General features: G+C 37.1%; 1 protein-coding gene across 2 annotated transcripts in view; it reads left to right on the top strand.

Moving 5' to 3' along the window:
* HS2ST1 (heparan sulfate 2-O-sulfotransferase 1) overlaps positions 1-20,007 on the top strand; it is a 71,468-nt gene extending 51,461 nt beyond the window's left edge. For both annotated transcript variants that reach the window (XM_056497645.1, XM_056497646.1), the window contains exons 2-7: positions 3,325-3,563; positions 9,621-9,706; positions 13,213-13,351; positions 16,421-16,518; positions 17,579-17,736; positions 19,208-20,007. In XM_056497645.1, the coding sequence (XP_056353620.1) occupies positions 3,325-3,563; positions 9,621-9,706; positions 13,213-13,351; positions 16,421-16,518; positions 17,579-17,736; positions 19,208-19,434 (947 nt within the window). In that variant the 3' untranslated portion in view covers positions 19,435-20,007. The remainder of the gene's footprint in view (positions 1-3,324; positions 3,564-9,620; positions 9,707-13,212; positions 13,352-16,420; positions 16,519-17,578; positions 17,737-19,207) is intronic.
* Positions 20,008-20,352: the final 345 nt, after the last annotated feature.

Genomic DNA, 20,352 nt, shown 5'->3' with positions numbered 1-20,352 from the left:
GGAGTCCATAGTGAGTAGGTTTACAGTCCTGGTTCAGTATTTAGGCCAGTCGTGTTTAATGCAGCTTTTGGGCAGGGAAGCAGCCTGAGAACTGCTCGGTGCCTCAGGCTACCAGCTGCTTGCCTAATTGGCCTGGGAGCAGAGTGGAGAGACAGCTGAGACACCAAGTCAGCTTCGGTGCTGTTCCCAACTCGAAGAAACTTGCTTGCTGGTTTAACGGGTTATCCAGCAGTGTAGATACACAGCAACAGTTTGCTCAGGGGTGGTGCTACCAAGACTAGCTGTCCACTTCCTTCACATCGAACCAGTGTGACTGAAGTTTGAATCCATGTCTTTTTCTTCTGTTGGGCAACACTTGAAGGCTGCTGAGCTAAAATTTATTTTAAGACTGAGTCTTTCCTCATCTGAGTGGGAGCTTTCACAATGAAGCACGGCAGGCATGCAAAATGTAGTGAAGAGAGAGCCTAAATAATATATCTGTAGATACATACAGAAGAAAAATAGATGTAGAGGACAAAGGATATGGTTTGGGAAAGTAGAGCAGTATACTCTGAGATGTTCTTCAGTTATTTGAACTTCATTTTGACAGCCAGAAAGGCTCTAAATATGTCTTTCATTAACTGGTAAGTGCTAAGTTAGAAGGTAAAGAATTTCTGATTTTGATAGATTTCTTTGTTCAGAAATCCCAGGAGATTCTTCTGCTTATGTGAAAAATGTGAGGAATTTGAAGTGTTTGGTTTTGTTAATCTCTTAAGTTGTTAAAATCCATGACACACTGTTTTCTTTGGGAAGATTTTGTATGCAGTTATGCAGTTAACACTTGGATTTCAAGTAAATGCTAATAAGCTTGTTTTACCTGAGACATTCATCTGTTTGAATGTGCAAGGAATGTAGACTAATAACTACTTATGATCCCAGTCATTTGTTTCTATAATTGTTTAAATATTTTTCATTTGGGTGATTTGTTTCTGTAACTACAGTTCAGCTGGTTTTCAAATATTTTTAGAAGTACGTATAGATCCACTGCATTTTCACAGGTGATTTTATTCGTTGACATCCTTGGTCTGTCCATTTCTCTCCAAGTGTTTCTTGTTATTAACTTTTGAACTTGTTGAGAAACTGCACTCCACTTCTGCTTTTGTTTTTTTAACTATTGCAGTTATTTCAAAAAGATTATCTCAAAGATCAGCTTTTGTTTTAGTTTGAAATTTAAAGCCTCCTTTTTTATTTTTTTTCTGTGATAGGACTGGTCTGTACACTTCAGGCTTGTGCAGGTTCTGCTCCTTACTTGAGTTCTTGCTTTCCCCTTGCCATGGGAAGCCGAAGGTGGTTGAATGCAGTATTGCATCCAATAGCCTTTCTGCTAATTGCATCCAATCATGCAGCTTTTATATCTTATGCATGGTCTTTAAAGTGCCCTTATCACACTCATTCTTGAATCATCAAGGTTTAAAATACCTCATTAGAGGAATACTTCTCATCAATCCTCTTGCAAATCATGTCTCTTCCTCACAAATGTTTCTCTCTTCCATGTAAAAGACAAAGCTCTGTGCCAGCCTTTATCAGCTCTGGGGTTCTGTGCAGCTATGATTCAAATCTAGTTTAGATCTACTACTGTGGTGTAGAAAATACCAATTAAATTGGTTTCATTTCAGCCTCTCTAGGTGGTATTCAGTCTCTGTGTAGCCTTGGGCAGCCACGTGGTTAACTATGTTCCCTACCAAATGCTTCCTCTAATTTATTACTGGCAGGAAGGGGAGAGTTGCCAGCCCCATTTTGTTGTAGCCATCTTCACAGAGATGAAACCTGAGTCTGTTGCCTCATCTCTTTCCTAAATAGGATGTTTGCCAGCATTGATGGGAGAGGTAGCAAATGAGAAAGGAAGGAGCAAAAACTGTGACTGATGTAGTGGGGAGCAGCAGATGTCATGTGGAAAATTGAGATATACTCAATAAGCATTTCCTACAAACATTTTCATACTGAGGTAACTTAGTTATGGGGTGTGAGATATGAGCATATGAGAGACTGAATGAGTTTAAGCGTTGAAGCATTTCAGACAGATGGAAGTTTGTGGTTTAAGACAATTTACGTAGAATTATAGGGTAGGCTATTCACAGCTTGATGATTCTGCTTTAAAAGTGATTTTATGTTCTAATTAAAGAGATTTGGTGAAAGAGAATAGAAGGAGCTGGGCTAAAGAATCAAGGGAAGTAAAGGTCAAGAGCCTGCTGTGTTAAAGGCAAGTCATCCAAAAAGAGCTATACCCTGTAAAAGAACATAATACAGAGAATTACAAGTTACTCCTGTGATAACTTACACTGTTGACAAATGCAAATTTCTTAGAATACATTATTAAAGGCAGTATCACCATAAATGAATGAGGAAAAAGTGCTTTGACATCTGTATTACAAACTATATTATAGTACATACTTATCTGGAACAGAAAAAAACCTGAGTCTCAATCAACACATAGTATTTGATCTTCCACAGCATAAAAAAAGCAAAAGCTGTAATACTGTGTTTTATTTTCCAAATAAGCTTTTAGCACATGAAGCAATGTTCGATTACTGAATATTTTCCTTTGTATAAAAGGAAAGGTGGATTATTTGCAAACTATTCACTCTGCTAAAGTGTGTTGTACATAGCCTGCCTTTCCGTGTTTCTTTCTTTTTGATGAATTTCAGTATTCAGAGATCACTCTCCTTAACGTTACCTGTTTTCTAAGCACCTCTTGCTTCTATTCTTGTCTAACTTCAAATTAATAAAGCTAATTGAGTTTTTGCAACCCCATTTATTGTAATGCTTTACTCTTGGGACTTGTGTCAATTGAAGTAAAAACCCAATGGTTTCATCCAAATGACAGTGCTTCTCCACAGTCAGTTGGCTGTGCTCTATGGTGTTGGCAGTTCTGCTATTTCCAGAAGACTCATATTCTTCAAATTGTTTATTTCTTCCATTATAATTTTTAACTAGGGTTATTGTTGAAATTGTGGGGTATTTCGAGGATGTCACCATTTTCATAGTGCATTATAGACTTTCCTTTAGAGATGATGACTCTAAAAACAGTGACATCAGTGCGAGTCACAGAGTATGGTCTGTGTTCCCTAAGCATTGTTTTCTAGGCTTTGTATTCTGTGTTGGACTGCCTTTCATTCTTTTTTTATTGATGAAGTTTTGTTCAGGTTTGTCAGAAATACATAATACAGCAAGTGTTTTGTTTATTGCTAAGGAATTACGGCTTTTCACCAGATTGTGTTCTAAGGTTTAAACTTCAAAACTTGGTGGCACTTTACATTGAAATTTTGTATTTTTCTTTCTTAACAGAAAGGGCTATTGCAAGGCATGAAGTCAGAGAAATAGAGCAGCGTCACACAGTAGATGGTCCCCGACAAGATGTGACACTGGATGAAGAAGATGATGTGGTGATTATTTACAACAGAGTACCCAAGACTGCCAGCACATCCTTCACAAATATTGCCTATGATCTCTGTGCGAAGAACAAATACCATGTTCTACATATCAATACAACCAAAAATAATCCTGTTATGTCTCTGCAAGATCAGGTAAGCTGCTGAATTTAGGATGTCCCTATGAAACAAGGGAAAAGCACAGGAAAAAAGTGTGCTATTGCAAATCTGGGTGATCTGATGTATTTGGCTTTTTTGTCACATTTTCCGATATAAGTGAAATCTAATGTTTTCATATTTTCTTTGTAGTGAATTAATATTATTTCTTAATAGGTTTAGTTTTTTGCTTGGCTACTGGAGGTGGTGAGTGTCTGTTTATTGGACAAAAACAAACCTAAAAGGGGGCATGACTAGGGTAGAAATTATCTTTGTTGTATAACTGTGGCTGTGTAATACAACTTACGTGTCATCTCCATCTGCAATGAATGCAGTCTTAGGCAATTTGCTCTCTGAGTAGTGCAGGCACTGTGCCATGCTGTCAGGGCTAGACTTGTGTCTGTGGTACTGGGGCTGGTCAGGTCTCACAGGTGATAAAAAACATACAGAAAAGTGCTTTTAAATAGCTTGCACTGCAAAGGATGGGTCACTTTGCTTCCTTTAAAAGTTTTCACTAAAATCACTGTAGTACCAGACTAGAAATGATGACGGCTACTGTATTTAAAAAAGAGTATTTTAAAAATGTGATGAGGGTTCAGTGCTGTGTTTTTGTTAGGTTGGGGTGAGGAAGTAGGTTTATTGGTTTATTTTTCTTTAATATTTCCTTGGCTGTCATGAGTGAACTTGCAGGGAATCCAGGTTAGAGATATGAACAATCGCTGTCATCATGCCTGCCTGTAAAACGAATGTGTCCGGACTCTCTACTGCTGGTTGTGTGCTGATCACTTAAGTTGATATGCAGCAGAGGCAGGAGCTGCTCTGCATTGCAGCATGTCAGCACTGAGCCTTCCAGCTCCTCTAAGTGCCTGTCTGCAGGCCAGAGCAGCTCAGCCAGCTGGACTAGGGCAGGGGGAAGCAGAAGCTCAAGGCCCTCCAGTTCTGTATGTGAGAGAAAGGTTGAGGTAGGGATCTCTGTGCAGAGGAAATAATGGACTTGAGTGATACCAGAATCTGTTTTGGGATAGTGGGGTTGTGTTACTGTTGAGTATTTCTTCCTCTAAAATAATTTCCTACATATGAAGATGATGCTGTCATACATGATTACTGCAATTATGAAGTCTGGTAGCCATCACTATGGTCCTGTCCACTGTGTAGAACAAGGACTAGAGACCTGTGCACTAAGAGCAGAGTGATATTTCAAAAGATTTAATAAGCCTATATCTGTTAATTAAAAATCATGCTCGAGTCAGTCATACTTAGTGCTGCACTTCCCACTAAATTCTGTTTCTGTCAAGGCATCTCTTGAAATGGAGGTCTGTCCTGAAGGATAGGAGAGCTACTCATTGAATAGGTGTAAATTAAACACAGGCTGCCTTAAATTTCTACTTCTGTTTGAACTTAATTCAAGTAAAATTTGTTCTTTGCTGGCTTAGTTTTATAGAAGAGAAACTCTTCATCTTCCCTGTAATAATAACCTATTGAAAAATGAAAATCTGTCTATGCTGAGCTTGTACACAATACTGTCAGTCCTACCTTCATTTGATACTATGTTCTTGTCCAAGGTGGTAAATTATGTCATTTAATTAGATATTTGATACTGTTTTTCTTTGATGGCCATTAACTGGGAGATGCTAACAGTGAAGAACTTAATATATTGCACAGTTGTTTAAAGATGCAGAAATAATTTTTCATCTTTACTACATGGAGATAACAGTTTGCCATTGTAAGTAATAGTGCATAATTCTAGAGATGGCAGGAATACTGAGGGTAGTTGATGTTTACTCTGTGTGGGCTTGGATTAGCATGACATATTCATATGCCACCTTCACCAGTATAGCTCATTTGGGTGCATTAGGTGTATATGTTCCAATAGTAAAATACATAAACATATCAGAGAGACAAAATTGTTCTGTTCCTGATACTGTTTCTTAAAGCTGATCTCCCTAAGCAAGGTGAAGATTGCCTTGGGTCTGGCAGAAATTAGTAAATTAGTGAACATTCTTTTGTGAAGTTTTTCTGCTGTACTTTTCCAAACTACTGTAATTCTGTAACAGATTTTAAGTTCTCTGCCCATATGTGAAACCTTTACTTCTTGAATGCAGTATGAAAAGAATGATATTTAAAATCCACTCCAAATATAGTCTGTTTCTGATCTGAGATAATCCAATAAGAGTTCCTAACATCCATTTTAGTTTCAGGTGTAATTTGTCCCAGCAGCCCTCCTTTCCTTTGCAGCATCTCTGGCAGCAGGATCCTGGGAGCTGCCCCTCTTTCCCCAGGTTGAGCCTTTTCTTTGCAGCAAGCTGGGTGCCATGGTGCCCATGTTGCATTTCTGACCTGTGTGGTCTGTAGTAGAAATGCCTGCTTTTCCCAATGGAATAGGAATAGCTGTTTGGTTGAGTTTTATTTGCTGCTTGCATGTTTAAGCAGTGACACCCTGTCCATACAGGAATGCCCGTGTTACAGCTATCAGGATGGCATACCAGCCACACAAACATTATTGGTTTTGTTGCATGGTGAAGGTGTCATCTAAAACATCTAAAATTAAATGACTGTTCTGCATTACCGCATGTGTTCTTGATACATGATTTAAAAAGTGGCTGTGAGAACATTCTCTATACTGTTATGAATGTTACAGTTATCCAGTGTTTCAATCCCTCAGCTTGCTGTTTTCCAGGATTTTTTTATCCTTCAGTTTCTCTCTCAAAAGAGCAGCATGAAAATATATTATGTTGCTTCCAAGTGCATTCTAAAACAGTTGGGGTCTCGGAGGAGTGCACAGTCATAGTGGCTTTAGTGGTACCTATTTCCTCTGCTAGTGCAGGTTTCAGAGGCTGTCAGAAGGGGAGCAAGTGAAAAGGCTGCAGCAACTCTGTTAGAAGTGGAAGTACTTTCGTGTGCTCATGAACACTTAAGAATTTTTCTTTTGGAGTTAGATGGTCTACTGAGTACAAGAATGCATGTGTGCCAATTGTATCTTTCCTTCTGAGAAAGAACTCTTAGTGCAAGGCAGGTATCCTGGCTGTACTGTGGCTGAACTGGTGAACTCAATCTTTCCACCATCTCACAGAATTGCTTCTCAACTGTCTGTCCTTGCCTTGAGCTTGCCTTGCCTTGTGGTTGTTCATGGCATGCAGCCAAAGGTGTGCTGCTTGCGTGTTTCCAGCATTCCTGACCCTCTGATTCAGAGCCCAGACATGTTCTTGCACACTAACTCATACACACACTCAGAGACACAAGCACAGTCACATGCAGCTCACACACCATCAGATACACTCAGACACACTCGTGTGTGTGTGATTGTGAGTGACTATGGGCACGTGTCTGAGTGTGCATGAGTTGATGAGTGTGTGTGGTCAGACTGTAGAGAAGAGGGACTGATGGTTGCAGTTAATGGACATAGATAAGAACTTACAGCATCACTTCAATTTGCACACATGGCTTTTTCTCACAGTAGGTATGCTGGCTGGGTTTTTCCTCCTTTTGGCTCACTGGGACTTGTTTTAAATTCCTACTGTCCTAGAAACTGAATGTGTTTAACTTACCTTTCAGGACATCTTACGCCCCTAGAGTATGTTTGATCAGGCTTTTTAATTCAGTGAACCTCAGCTGATTTCCCGCTTACTAAAGGCTGTGAAGCAACTTTGTAGCTGATGATATAAAAGCACCATGAAACAACTTCACAGGAATTCCATTCACGTCTATCTGAACTTTTAAAGTCACCTCAAATTTTATTCAATTGGGCTCAGTTGGAGAAGCTTGCTCTGTCTCTTGAAAGCTCCAGTATCCACTAAGCCCTGAAAAGAAAGATAAAATTGATCATATTTAACAGTATGAAGCAGTGAGCAATATTCATCTCTGACCTAAAATGTGTGAATCCAGACTCATTAGGCTGTCTGTGACCTGGAACAATTCTGGCTTTTGGAATGCTGCGAACTGTGGGAGGAGAAAAAAAATTTCTTGCCTCCAAGCTAGTAATAGGTGTTAAAATCTATAGTTCTCACAGGCTCAGCCTGTTGCAGGTCCATCTTATAACACACCTGTGACATTGCCTTAAAATCTTCCTAGCCTTCTCTTAGCTTGGCTGGTGTTAGAGGCTAGACTATCCACTGTATGTTCATAAAAATTATTTCCATAGCATACAATAATACTGTAAGACAAAGGCAATGAAGGATTTTTGTAACTGTTACTGAAACATCTATGATTTGATGCCAGATACTGGCATGGGGATCAAAGCAAAAAACTTGGGATTTTTTACTTAATATTACCTTATGTCTAGTCCTAGTCTATTAGCAACTGAAATCTAGATGGTGAAAGATTTCAAAAAGCTCATTTGTGAAAACATAAATGTGCCCTTTAATATGTAGGCTGCACTGCACAGCCTAAATAGCATAACCGGTTTACTTGCAGAGTTGTATCAACCAACCATGACATTTTGGGGTTTGTGGGTGAAGGAAGGAAAGGTGATATATATTTTGTATTTAGGAAGTATCTTTGCCAGGTAAAGAAATATTTATAGCTGAGGCTCTCCACTGAAAATACCTTGTCATTAATCTTGGAAAGATACAGTCAGAAGTGTGGTTTATTTCAGTAGCAGTAAAGGTGGTTCAACTGGATTCAAAGTCCCATAATAACAGTTTGTGCTATGGACAAAACTTGACAGAAATCTAATGCAGTTTATGAAACACCACTGTGTAACATTGTGCAGTGCTTTTCAGCTAGGTTTGCCACCGTTTTCATGTGCAATATATGGTTTAAATTTTGTAATGCCACAGACTGTGAAATTTGTACACTGAAAAACTTAATGTTGCCTGCTATTAAAAAGTAATAAAAGTTTCTATTATCTGAGAGTTCAAGAGCCAGTGTTTAAAGAAATAAGTACAGGTTACCAACCTCTTAAATCGTAGACCATGGGTTTTGCACAATTGAAGGAACAGCAGCAGGCCAGTCTCAGCTCTTCAAATCCTCAACTGGAAGGTTATAATAAATAGTAGACACTATGCTTCAGGACACACTCGATCCACTTGACCTTACAGAATGTTAGTGTGTTGTCTTGAGATCTAAACTTTTCTTTTTTTTGTCTCACCTCAGAATCTTTGTGGTTATCTGTGTCTCTGTATAACAGAAAAAATATTGCAGATGTGCAGAGATCACTGTCTTTTAATTCACAGCCTCAGAAATGGCCTATCTTTGTCAGACAGTTCAGGCAGTACAAATTTATCATCCTTTCTTTATTATCCAATTCCCTAGTTTTAGAATAACTTTCAGTTACATGCTTTGATGTTAAAATATTCTGTTCATCTGGTAAAGCCAAGCTCTATCAGAATTTGCATGTCCCACTTAATTTGATCACACACTTTGGTTGTGGCATGTGTCTTCTTTTGTTTTTTGAAATGTAAAGCTATTCCTATTTTTGTGGAGTTTGCCAGTAACTGCTCTATCAGCCCTCATTTAAGGGCTACTTCTTGCTTTAGCATGAAAGTTTCAGTGAAGTGTTAGGCTTAAGATGACTGTTCAAAATAGCAAACTATAGATCTGATTTACATTGCATGCATTTATAACATTTCTGGATTACTTGGAGGAGCAAATAAGCCATCAGATTAGTTCCTTATGTTCCAGTAAAATAGGTCTAAGAACATGCAGTAAATCTGGTACACTTTTATTTGAGGGACTGAATATTGATGAGACAATTCTATCAAATGTGTACTTGCACTTCTGCTGAAAGAATTCTGCATTCCTTTCCAATTACAAATAAAATGGACTGATGAACATGTAGATACTTGTCTTGGCTGATATTTTTGTGGTAGATTTCCTTGAACTGCCCTTCTGATTGCTGTATTGTGCTTTTGTTTAGTTTCTGGTCATTAAATTCTGATGATCTAAAATCAGTCATCTGTATGCTGCAGGAAAGTATTTTAGGTGGCACAAATTTTTTACTAATATTCAAAAAAGACTTTTTTTATCCTAATGCATTATAAGATTAAAACCCGGGAAACACAGGGTATGGGGAAATGTAATGAGCCGTACAGAAATAGTTTTTGTTGCCCACTTTGGCAGGTCCGGTTTGTGAAGAACGTGACTTCCTGGAAGGAGATGAAGCCGGGGTTTTACCATGGCCATGTCTCGTACCTGGACTTCGCCAAGTACGTTGGGGCGGCGGTGCCTGCGGAGCGCGGCGGCTCCGGCCGGGCTGCCCGCGCCCTCTAGCGTCGGGCCTGGCTACTGCAGCCTGCGAGAATCGGCGGGGTTGGGGGGGATCTTCACCCATTTCCCGTTTTCTTGCATGATAAAATTTAGCCAAGTCTCATTTAAAAAAAAAAACAAAACTAACGTTTACATACTGGGATTAGTATTCCTTGTCTTAATTCCTAGCTTGTTTTGCTGAAAATCATCGTTTTTTTGTGAAACACTGGCAGTTCTGTTTTAGGATTGGCTTCCCATTTAGGGAAGGTTAACATACCTGTTCTCAAAAATGCTTCATATAAAGCGTAACATCACCTGCTCTAAAGTTATGTAATTCTTCTCTACCTTAGTATTACTTTACACTTTATGGAAATACGAAAAATTGTATTTTGAAGTAGTTTTCTGGTCTATAAGAGTTTGACTTGCTAGAAAAAGCACTGAAATAGTTCTTATGGAGTTAAATGCTACTTCTTCTAAAATTAAATTAAATAAAATACTGTAAAAATCCTCCCACTGACTTCAGAGGTTCAGGATCATATCTTTATTCCCACTTTCATGTTTCTTTTCTTGTCTTATTTTTGCTTCTGGATCTAAAACTCTGATCCTCAGTAGCTCAGTCTTATGAAACCTCCAATTGAACTGACAAGTCAGTTTTGCTTAAGATGCTTACTAGGCAGTGCTTCATATTGCACCTGGAGCATGTGGAAAACGATTTAAAATTGAAAGTGGAGTTTTCAAATCTCATTACATTTGACTGCACAAATGAGAGTGCAGTCCACAAAAATTTGCTGCTTTTACCTCCTGCTGATGGTCCCTCTTTAGTGTTTTTACGTTTCTATGCATTAAAGTATTTAATTTTTTTATGTAATTCCTTTTGTTTAGTCATTCCTTTTAATTACTCATTCTGTCGTGTACTCTGATTTTTAATTTGAACTTTTTATTCCAAAGAATGAGATGGGGAAGTGAGACCTGTGCAGATTCCCAATATAGTACATTATCAGAAAATGATAAAAGCTACAGGAGTAGCTAAAAATGACCAGTGGCATCAAGATTACAAAAAGTAACAGGCAAAATCAAATCAATCAAATAAAGTATTTCAAAACTCATTAGTTTCCTTTTTGCGAATTAAATTAAAATGCTTCAACATTAATAAACACTTGACCTGTAACTGCTTTCTGGTGCAGTAAAGCTGAATGTTATTTTATACATAGTATTTCATAAGGCTGAAAACATTTTCAGATACTGGAACTCCTAAAACAAAGTATTTTACATCTAGAAAGCATCTAAGCAATTTTACAGATTTCTTTCGTCTGCATCTTCCCTCCAAGACTGTTATCCTTGTCTTTGTTGTTTGTTATCCTCTCACCTGAGTGATTTTTTTTTTTTTTTTTTCCCCACAACAGCTTGCTTTCTCATACTTTGGGTTTTCATTATTAAAATAATATCTTGAATACGCTGGTTGTGCTTGGCAAGGCCCACACCTTTAAGGCTGTGAGGTATGTTCTTGTAATGAACATTCTTAGTTAGTTAAGAAGTGTAAAATATTTTAGAAGAGTCAATGCTTCCTTATACATGGACATCAGACTTAGGTCCACTGTCAAATATCAGAATTACCTCTTAAAATATGCTGAAAATTAAAGTACTGGCTTCCATCAATAACTCACATTGAGTTCAAGTTACTGTAATCAATCCATGTAGAAATTATGGTAATAAAAGTTAAAATTTTTTCCCCATTCTTTTTGTCTTCTAAAATTTTTTTATCCACTCTTATTCCCTATTTTCTCTGGCAAATAGTTGGGAAACAAAAGTTCTTTGACAATGCAATTGCCAATTCATTAATATTATTATTAATCAAGATACAGTAGTAACTTATGTTACTAGTAGGTTACTGTAGCTGACACTAGTTCTGCAAGCTGGCGTGCAAATGCAGGTGATTGTACAATCCAGCACAAGCATTTCGAAGGACTCTGACATCTTCCTTGAACCCACGGATCTGTGCTGTTCAGCAGTCGAGTCTGCTGCTGTGTGGAATGGTTTGTTACAGCTTGCTCGGCATTTGCAGTAGTCTGTGGAAGGGGACATGTGCATGTCTCATGCACTTCACTGGACCTTAAAGAGGGTGCAGTTCAAAGCCTGGACTTTGCATCAGAATGGTTGAAACATTCATGCCCTCTACTCAGCAGACTCTGGGAAGTCAGAGCTGGCATGCAGACAGATGTCAGCAATTTTGCCTTTGAGTGCTCCAGTCTGACTCATTGGTACTCTACTGGCAGCATTGGAGAATCAATTGCTCTTTCTGTAGTCTTTAACAATTTCTGTCTGTAGTGCTTGTTTTTGGCAAAAGCAATGCCTGTTAATTGTTTTTTTTTCCTAACTTCCTTCTTTTTCCCTTCCTGATTTTGCTACATTTCTGTTCTTCAGCTTTTCAACTTAATGTTCCTCGCATGCACAGTATCTGGTAGTAAAATTTACCTCTTTAAAAATTGTAGTACTGTATCTTAAAACTGAGTGCTCTGTTTTAGCCAAGCTAGGAGGAATGAATGGCCCTCTTTCGATGCAGAGCTCTTTGCCAGTTCACATAGAAACAGAACTTTTTTTCCAGCTTCTAGCTTTACTTCAAGGCACTTGACACACTTGCAATTTCCATTGTGATATTTGGATGCCATAATTATTTACCATGGCATGTCTCAAATGGAAAAGAAAATAAAGCTGAGAAATGTATTGTGAAAGATGACTTGAACATAGATCACTGGAAGGTAGCATTTGCACATAACAGTTTGGTGGTTTAATTTTTTTCTCCTGTGTCATATGAGCTTACCACCTCATTTCATCAGCCTTCTATTTGTACTGGAGTACATAAAAATTTGCTTAGGGTCAATGTCTAAGGAAAAATTTAATATCTTTAGACAGAGAAGTTAATATGGTTACAGATACTATCTTAGGCTTATATTTAATAAGCATAGCTGTATGCATTCAACCCAGGCAATGGAAGGGCTCTGAGCTCTGTCTTCTTCCTGTTAATGTCTCTGACAACTGGAGACCTGCCAGGAAAACCACTCATAGCATTGCATAGCCCAGTTTATAAGGGCAGCAACTCAATATCAAACTTCCTTGTGCTTATTATAAACATATATGTGGCTAATAAACTAGTTAAGGCATTTCTACAGTCAGGATGGTTGTGAAAATATTTTTAGTATCTATTTGTGTGACAATAGGTCTGTTTTGTTTGCTTCTTTAATAATAAACCCTTAAAATCATAATCTTAGGCAAACTGAAATTGAGCTTACTTTCACATCCATGCAATTCACTGGATATGAGGATGGAAAGAAGTGATCATTAAACTTCCTCTCACTACCATGTATTCTGTGTATAGATTTCAGTTGTAGCAATAAACGCAGGCTTTTACATATTAGATGAGAAGCTTTGATTTGTCCTTTGAAAGATGTTTTTTCCTCTTTTACTTTAGATTTGGTGTTAAAAAGAAACCAATTTACATAAATGTCATAAGAGATCCTATAGAACGCCTAGTTTCTTACTATTACTTTCTGCGCTTTGGAGATGATTACAGACCAGGTCTACGGAGGCGAAAACAAGGGGATAAAAAGGTAAAGTACACCCAGTAATATATCCTGAACTTACTAAAATTAATATGAAAACAACTTTTAAAATGAAAGCCAAATCATTCTTTTATCAGTCTCAGTGATAATGGTGGATTTGTAAGTTATATTCTCCATTTCCTGTTGATACTGGAGTGGAGCATGGCTAGTTCTTTGTACTCTTATAAATTCACTGTATGTTGCAATTTGTTAAAAAAGTTAAATAAACTATTTTTTAAAATTGTTATCAGATATCTAGAATTAAAAAATTAGGCTTATCCTCTCATGTAAAAAGGCTGCATCTCCTTGTTGAAAGCTGTAGAACTGCCGATGCTTTGGCTTTGTTCTTTATTTTCATAGAATTAGCAACCCAATTGATTCCATTTTTTTAAAATGTAAACATTGCAATGTCTTTTTGGAAACTGTGAAGCATGATACATAGATTTCTGAACTTCCTCCTTGTGTCTTAGGTGAATGTAGACAAGTTTAGGTTAGCACATTCAAACATTGACTACTAATACAGTATCAGGATGGCAACGTCATTCAGGGTCCATAATGGATTTGTTCAAGGAAGAATCTGTACATCCATTCTCATGGTTTGCAGTATGACATTTTTCAGGCATGTTGGTTTGGATTTTTCTTATATTGGGAAGAAAAGCAGGGTATTATGGTTTACAAAACTGTAGCTAGAACAGTGTGAAATCCTATAAAATGTAATGAATTTTTGTACTTTACAGAGCCAAACACTTTATACAGTTTCAGTGATGATATTTTCTTAAGCTGATGATTTTTTTCTGTAGTGTTGACAGTTCAGTGTAGTGCTGTATGCATACTAAGAGACAATGAAAAAATAGGCAAAACTCACACTAAATGCAGCTTGAACACCATAACAGCTAATAAACATGAGTAATCCTTTTTTGTGTTGCCCTCATCCAAATAGTGCTTTTTAAATATTGGGAGCAAACTATTCCTCTTCTGAGGTAGGAACTAACTGCTCCTCTGTTACTTAGGATTTAGCGCCATCTTCAGCTACTGCATTTCAGTTTGTCCTGGTATCCTGCAGCACAGCACCATAGGAAGAGGAGAGCTTCAAGAATAAATTGAAATTAAGCTTAAAAATTGTCTTTATGGAACTGGTTAAACAGACGAACAGGTGATGTGATTTGATATCATAAGGGCATTTTTAGAAAGAGAGATAGGATCTCATCTTTTGTAGCCTGTCTTCTTCCTGCTGGAGATCAGTCACTTGGAAAGCTGAGCATGCTGCCAAGTCTGAGCTGTTTCTAGGACATAAAGCTTACTAAAAAGAGTGAAATTTAACAGTGTCTGTTTTAATTTTGAATTATAATCCAAACAACCTGGTTAGGTAGTCACTGGGAAACGTGCCAAAAATCCTTAGTATTGCTGTTTGGTAAGACTGCTCTGTAAGCTTTGATTTGCTGGGAAAAAGGTCAAATGCATTCCTGTTTATAATGCTTGCAATGCATTGCATTATTAATTTTATGTTTTTCTGTTGAAGATATGATACCACTTTATTTAGGTCTGAGAGGCTTAGTTGTTACGCAGATTTAGCATGTTCTGTAAGCATTTCAAGTTCATTTGAAGTGAAATTGATTTACTATATCAAGCTCCTGGCTTCTTTCATTTAAATCAGGTAGTAGTATTTTTCTAAAGTGTCCCGGGGGAACTGTCCATGTATAAATGATGCAAGTTTTGCATACATTAGTTATAAAATTCAGTAAGCTCAGAAATGGATTGAGCTAATTGTAGTGTCTTTATTCTAGTATGTGTTATAGTAGATTCATGAAAAGCTCTTCAAATGAAAAGCAGGGAAGGTCAGAAATTACTTCTAGTGGAAGTCAGTTGTACCTTTATTAGTGAAATGGAATCTCAATGTATTTTATACTCTTGTTCCCTCCTAGTCCATACTATGGCATTTAAATAGAAGAATTCTTAACTAGCTTTTTTTCTCTACCCCTGTACTTCCAGTCATAGATAGCTTGGCTCCAAATGCAGAATCTGTAAAGACAAGGGTTTCTTAAAATAAAATCTCTGGATGGAGCAGCCAAGGTAGATGCATAAGAGGAAGTGTGGAAGGAAGTCTGTCCTATTTCAGCTTACTTAGAAAACAGCTTGCTTCCTTTTGCTTATTAACTGTAAAATGACCTGCAGGTACAAGCAAAGAAATCTTTCTCTGCACACATACTAGTTCGTTTTTAGTATAAACATTCATGATTTAAGAGATGTATTTAACAGTAGATCAGTGCAGAATTTCCCTAGAGAACTATGCTAGAGAAAGCATACCAATGTCTTGTTTTTCTTCTTAAGCTGCATTTTTATCTATGATGTGTGACACGTACAAGCTATTCTAAACTCAAAGTTCAGTGTGAACCAAGGCACAGTTTACTCCCTGCTTTGGCATAGTGTCAATAATTTTTTCGTATTATCTCATAAACTTCACCTCAGAACAGAAGCAAATTGTGTTGTCCTTGTACTTAACCCCAAATCATTACAGAAATGTGTTTTTACATAGTCTTTGAAAATAAACTTGTAATTATACTGAAGAAGCTATTTATAAAATTGTCTGTGTGGTCTATTATTTTTTAATATATCCTAGATACAGCCCTTATATCTTGATTAGAAATATCATAAATACTTCCTTTATGGCGACAGAGTAAAGCATTTGCAAATTCCTTCCAGTGCTAATGAAGTTCCTATTGTAACTCTGTTACTGCACTTGAATCACTGTTACTACAGCTGTGTACGTACTCAGCAATATTGTATGGAATATTCTGTTAGGCCCTGAACAACTTCTTTTCAGTTCTTCTGATTGCCAAAACAAAATTAGCCTCTGAAATGGCAGTTATTTGTCATAAGTAAAATGTAATAGAACATTGTTTAATCTAAAACACAAAGATCCAGCTGTTGCAGGGTCACACAATTCCTGGTGGCATTTGATGCATATGAACATCATATATGTGTTTTTCTGTCCCCACTGCATTTAGTAACTAACCAGTTTGAGATGTGTGATACCTATATGAGATTTTAAAGCTTAGCTCAGTTTTGTCTTTGTTCCAGACCTTTGATGAATGTGTGGCAGCTGGAGGTTCCGACTGTGCTCCAGAGAAACTTTGGCTTCAAATTCCATTCTTCTGTGGCCACAGCTCAGAATGCTGGTAGGGAGATAAATGTAGCTTGTTTGTCAAGTACATCAGTGCTGAAATCTAAACTCTAACAAATTTCAATATGTAGTTCATTTGATAAAAGTGTGCACTGGGCAGAGTGAAGCAGTGGATACTTGAGTAATGTGTTTTCTGTTGAAAATGGATTTACTGAAATATTTTTGCAGTTCTTTAAACTACATGTTACAGTTGCAGCATGTTACAGTACTGTATCTGCAGTGCTGTGAGGGAAAACATATGTTTTCAATTTTAAAAATAATTTTTGCAGCTTTAGAGTCTTGACATTTTTCTCTCATGTCATACTACAGTATCCTTTGGAATGGAGATATTTTAGTTCAAGCTCCTAAGTTCCTGGGGAGTACACAATAATTGACATAAGGATAAATTTATCTTTTTAAACCTTTACCAGATATCCAGTAGTTAATGATACTTAGCAGAAACTGAAACAAAAGCAAATAGTGTCCATCTGTCAATGCAACATATTTTATAATGGCAAAGACTTTAAAAAACTCTTTAGCAGAAGAAAAACCCTAAAAACCCCATACTTTATTTGAAAGATGCTGAGTGATATCAAGGGCAATTATTTGTCAGAGGTATTGTTCATTCAAACACAAGCAACTACTTGGGAGCTCCTCTTTTGGTGCTTGTTGATCAGACCTATCTTCTCTCTGGCCATGTGGAGAAGCAGAGAAATAAAAAAGGTGCAAAAGGAAAGGTGTGTTCTTGCCAGATTTCAGGTATCTAATGTGAAAGTGGAGACAGTATTAATATTGAGACAATGTAAATCCTCAAAAAATTGCTTGAATTGAGGCATTAAGCATATACACACACCAGGGTATTTTTGTTGAAACTCTTAAAAGTAGAGGAGTCACATTTTTATGTAAGAACACAGATGAGAGAAACTGGAAAGGGAGATGAAGTTAGGAGCAGTTATAACTTGGAATAAGTCCTGCCTTTCCTATACAAATGTCCTCTTGTGAAGTAATCTCCATCTAGGGACCAAGGATTGTTGGCTGACATCAGAACTTGCTGTAATTGTTCTCTGTCATTTTAGGAATGTGGGAAGCAGATGGGCTTTGGAACAAGCCAAATACAATCTGATTAATGAATACTTCCTAGTGGGAGTTACTGAAGAGCTTGAAGACTTTATCATGTTACTGGAGGCAGCTTTGCCCCGGTTCTTCAGGGGTGCCACAGAACTGTACCGGACAGGTATTTAAATACTTGATTTCCATGGATTTTTTTCATCCACTTACTGCCTTTTTTTTTTGTGAATTCTTTAGATCTAGATTAATAGTTTTGAGTCTCTGCCAGGTTTGTCTCAGCTGGATGATTCTCCTATAGAAGAAACAAACTGCTTTTCGAAGATTCGCAGTTCTTTCTTTCTCTCTTTCTCTCTCTCTTGGGGATAGGTAGTCCAAGTATCCTTCTGCCTTACACAACTTGTAAATATTTAAGTTTGGAGTAAAGGCAGGTGTGTAGGTATACTGCATGTAACATTGTCATGTGTTTGTAACAGAATATTTTTGTAAAGTTCCTCAGTGGCTTCAGTTTTGTAAACTGGCTGATGTGGCAGATTTCCATTTCCTCAGAAGCCCTGCTGGAATTAACTGTGCTCAGTGCAGCCTGGTTGGCTGAGCAGTAAAGCCTGAGGGATGCAGAGACCTAAGTAGATGTTTATCTTCTGGGCTCCTAGCTACGACAAGTAGTTCAGTTTCTAGGAGCTGGCCATGCAATTTATGATGAAGAAAAGATCTATCTTAGCAGGGCTTCTGTCTGCAAATAGATGGAGAAAATGATCTGATGTACAGAGCCTAAATATGTAGTATTAACAAGTTAATTACAAAGCAGCAGCACTCCTTGGGGAAAATCTGGTCATCATTTTGGTCATCTTTGTCTTAGAAACTCTATGCAACAGGGATGCGGCTTATGTATAATTTATGATAAGATTATAGTATCCTATTTAGATGAGAGAATAATGGTTTAAATGCTATTAGTAGAGATTATATTTTGATTAGAAATACTGTTGAAATCACACAAAAATGAGATTTTTTTTTTTTTTTTTTTCTCTTGTATGGAGAGCTACAGAGAGCTACACCAGAATGGGAGGGGTTTGGTAGTCTGAGTTGAATATAACCCTCCCTGGAGGTATTTAAAAGATATGTAGAAGTGGTGGAGGTATTTAAAATCGTGCAGGTGTGGCACTTGGGGACGTGGATGACTGGGACTTGGCAGGGTTAGGTTTGTGGTTGGACTCGATGACCTTAAATGTCTTTTCCAACCTAAATGTTTCTATGACTCTGTGAAAGAAATACCTCTGCAGTTTCTAAAATTCTTAACATTTGATACCAGATTTACATCTAAATAATTAATTTTGAAAGACCAGTTTTGCTTCAGGTTGATTATATGGACTAATCTTATTTCTTAAATGAATGTCCATTCCCTGGATTTACTAGAGCAAACAGGAAGAATTGAAAGAATGGATGCAAAATTCATAAACATTTAGTTAGAGAGGCTGCAGTTTTCCAACTCTGCATGTTGTGTTAATAAATTTTGGATTAAAGCCTGCTTCTTCTAATCAACACACTGAGAGTATAAAAATTCTATAAATAACAAAGGACTGTAAACATTTTTTGAACACATGAACTTGAAAGTGAAGTTATTGCTTTCATTTTGCATTTAGGAAAGAAGTCGCATCTTAGGAAAACAACTGAGAAAAAACTTCCCACAAAAGAAACTATTGCCAAGCTACAGCAGTCTGAAATCTGGAAAATGGAGAATGAGTTCTATGAATTTGCACTGGAGCAATTTCAGTTTGTCAGAGCACATGCAGTTCGGGAAAAAGATGGAGAATTGTATATTCTGGCTCAAAACTTTTTCTATGAAAAGATTTACCCTAAATCAAACTAAGAATGCTATACTGTTAGATTTATGGACCTAAATCTTTGGTCACATCATCATCTTAGTCCTCAGCCATGGAAACTAGATTGCTTGTAGACCTCCAAGACATTTCTTTATATGAGGAAAGTGGGTTGTGGATCACCTCCAGGGCTTTGGATGTAGCTGTGTTGGTAATCCAGAAGCAAAGGCTTCATTTCTTTTATCTAATACATTCAGTGGGAGTCAATATCCTTAACCTGAAGAAATCAACACTGTAATTCAGAGCAATTAATCCAGAACAGTTTTATTTGAAAATATAAAGAATCAAAAAAACACTTCTGTTGATGCTCTTTTTAATTTTCAGAGCAATTTATTTTCATTTATACTTCTGTGAAGAGGAAATAACTTTCCCCAGCTTTTAACATGGAAATTTTGGTTGTATACAGTATGAGTAGTCCTAATAACTGGTTGACATCTGTGCTTCGTTTTTCGTGAATCATGTCATGATATTAATTGGAATGGTTAATAATGTTCTGCTGAGAAATGCTGCTGGAATTGCCCATATTTATATATGTGGTTTTATTAAAAAATTACAACTTCTCATTAGTGTTAAAATGTCATTTTCACATTAATATTGTAAAAAGTTAAAGAAACAGAGCAGTGAGGTTTTTATTTTTCTTTTTTTTTTTTTTTTTAATCACCATCACCACTGACTGAGGTTGGGAAAACTACAGAGAGATTTGGTATTGTCTGCAGTTCTAGTTGATCCTTACAGTGGTATAAAAATTGTAAATTCTTAAGTTTCTCCATGGATTCTTTGTAATAATTGTAAACTGAGGTATTGGTGAATCCATATTATGACTCTACTAGTGAGCTGTGGTATGGCTAGGGTTTTCCTACTACTTCAATACTTTTATCTGTAGAATATTTTTACTGAGGTGCTTTATA

Source organism: Oenanthe melanoleuca, chromosome 8 (assembly GCF_029582105.1).
Source record: "Oenanthe melanoleuca isolate GR-GAL-2019-014 chromosome 8, OMel1.0, whole genome shotgun sequence".
NCBI classification, from domain to species: domain Eukaryota; kingdom Metazoa; phylum Chordata; class Aves; order Passeriformes; family Muscicapidae; genus Oenanthe; species Oenanthe melanoleuca.
Note: the sequence above shows the minus strand (reverse complement) of the source record. Positions and strands in the feature narration are given on the sequence as shown.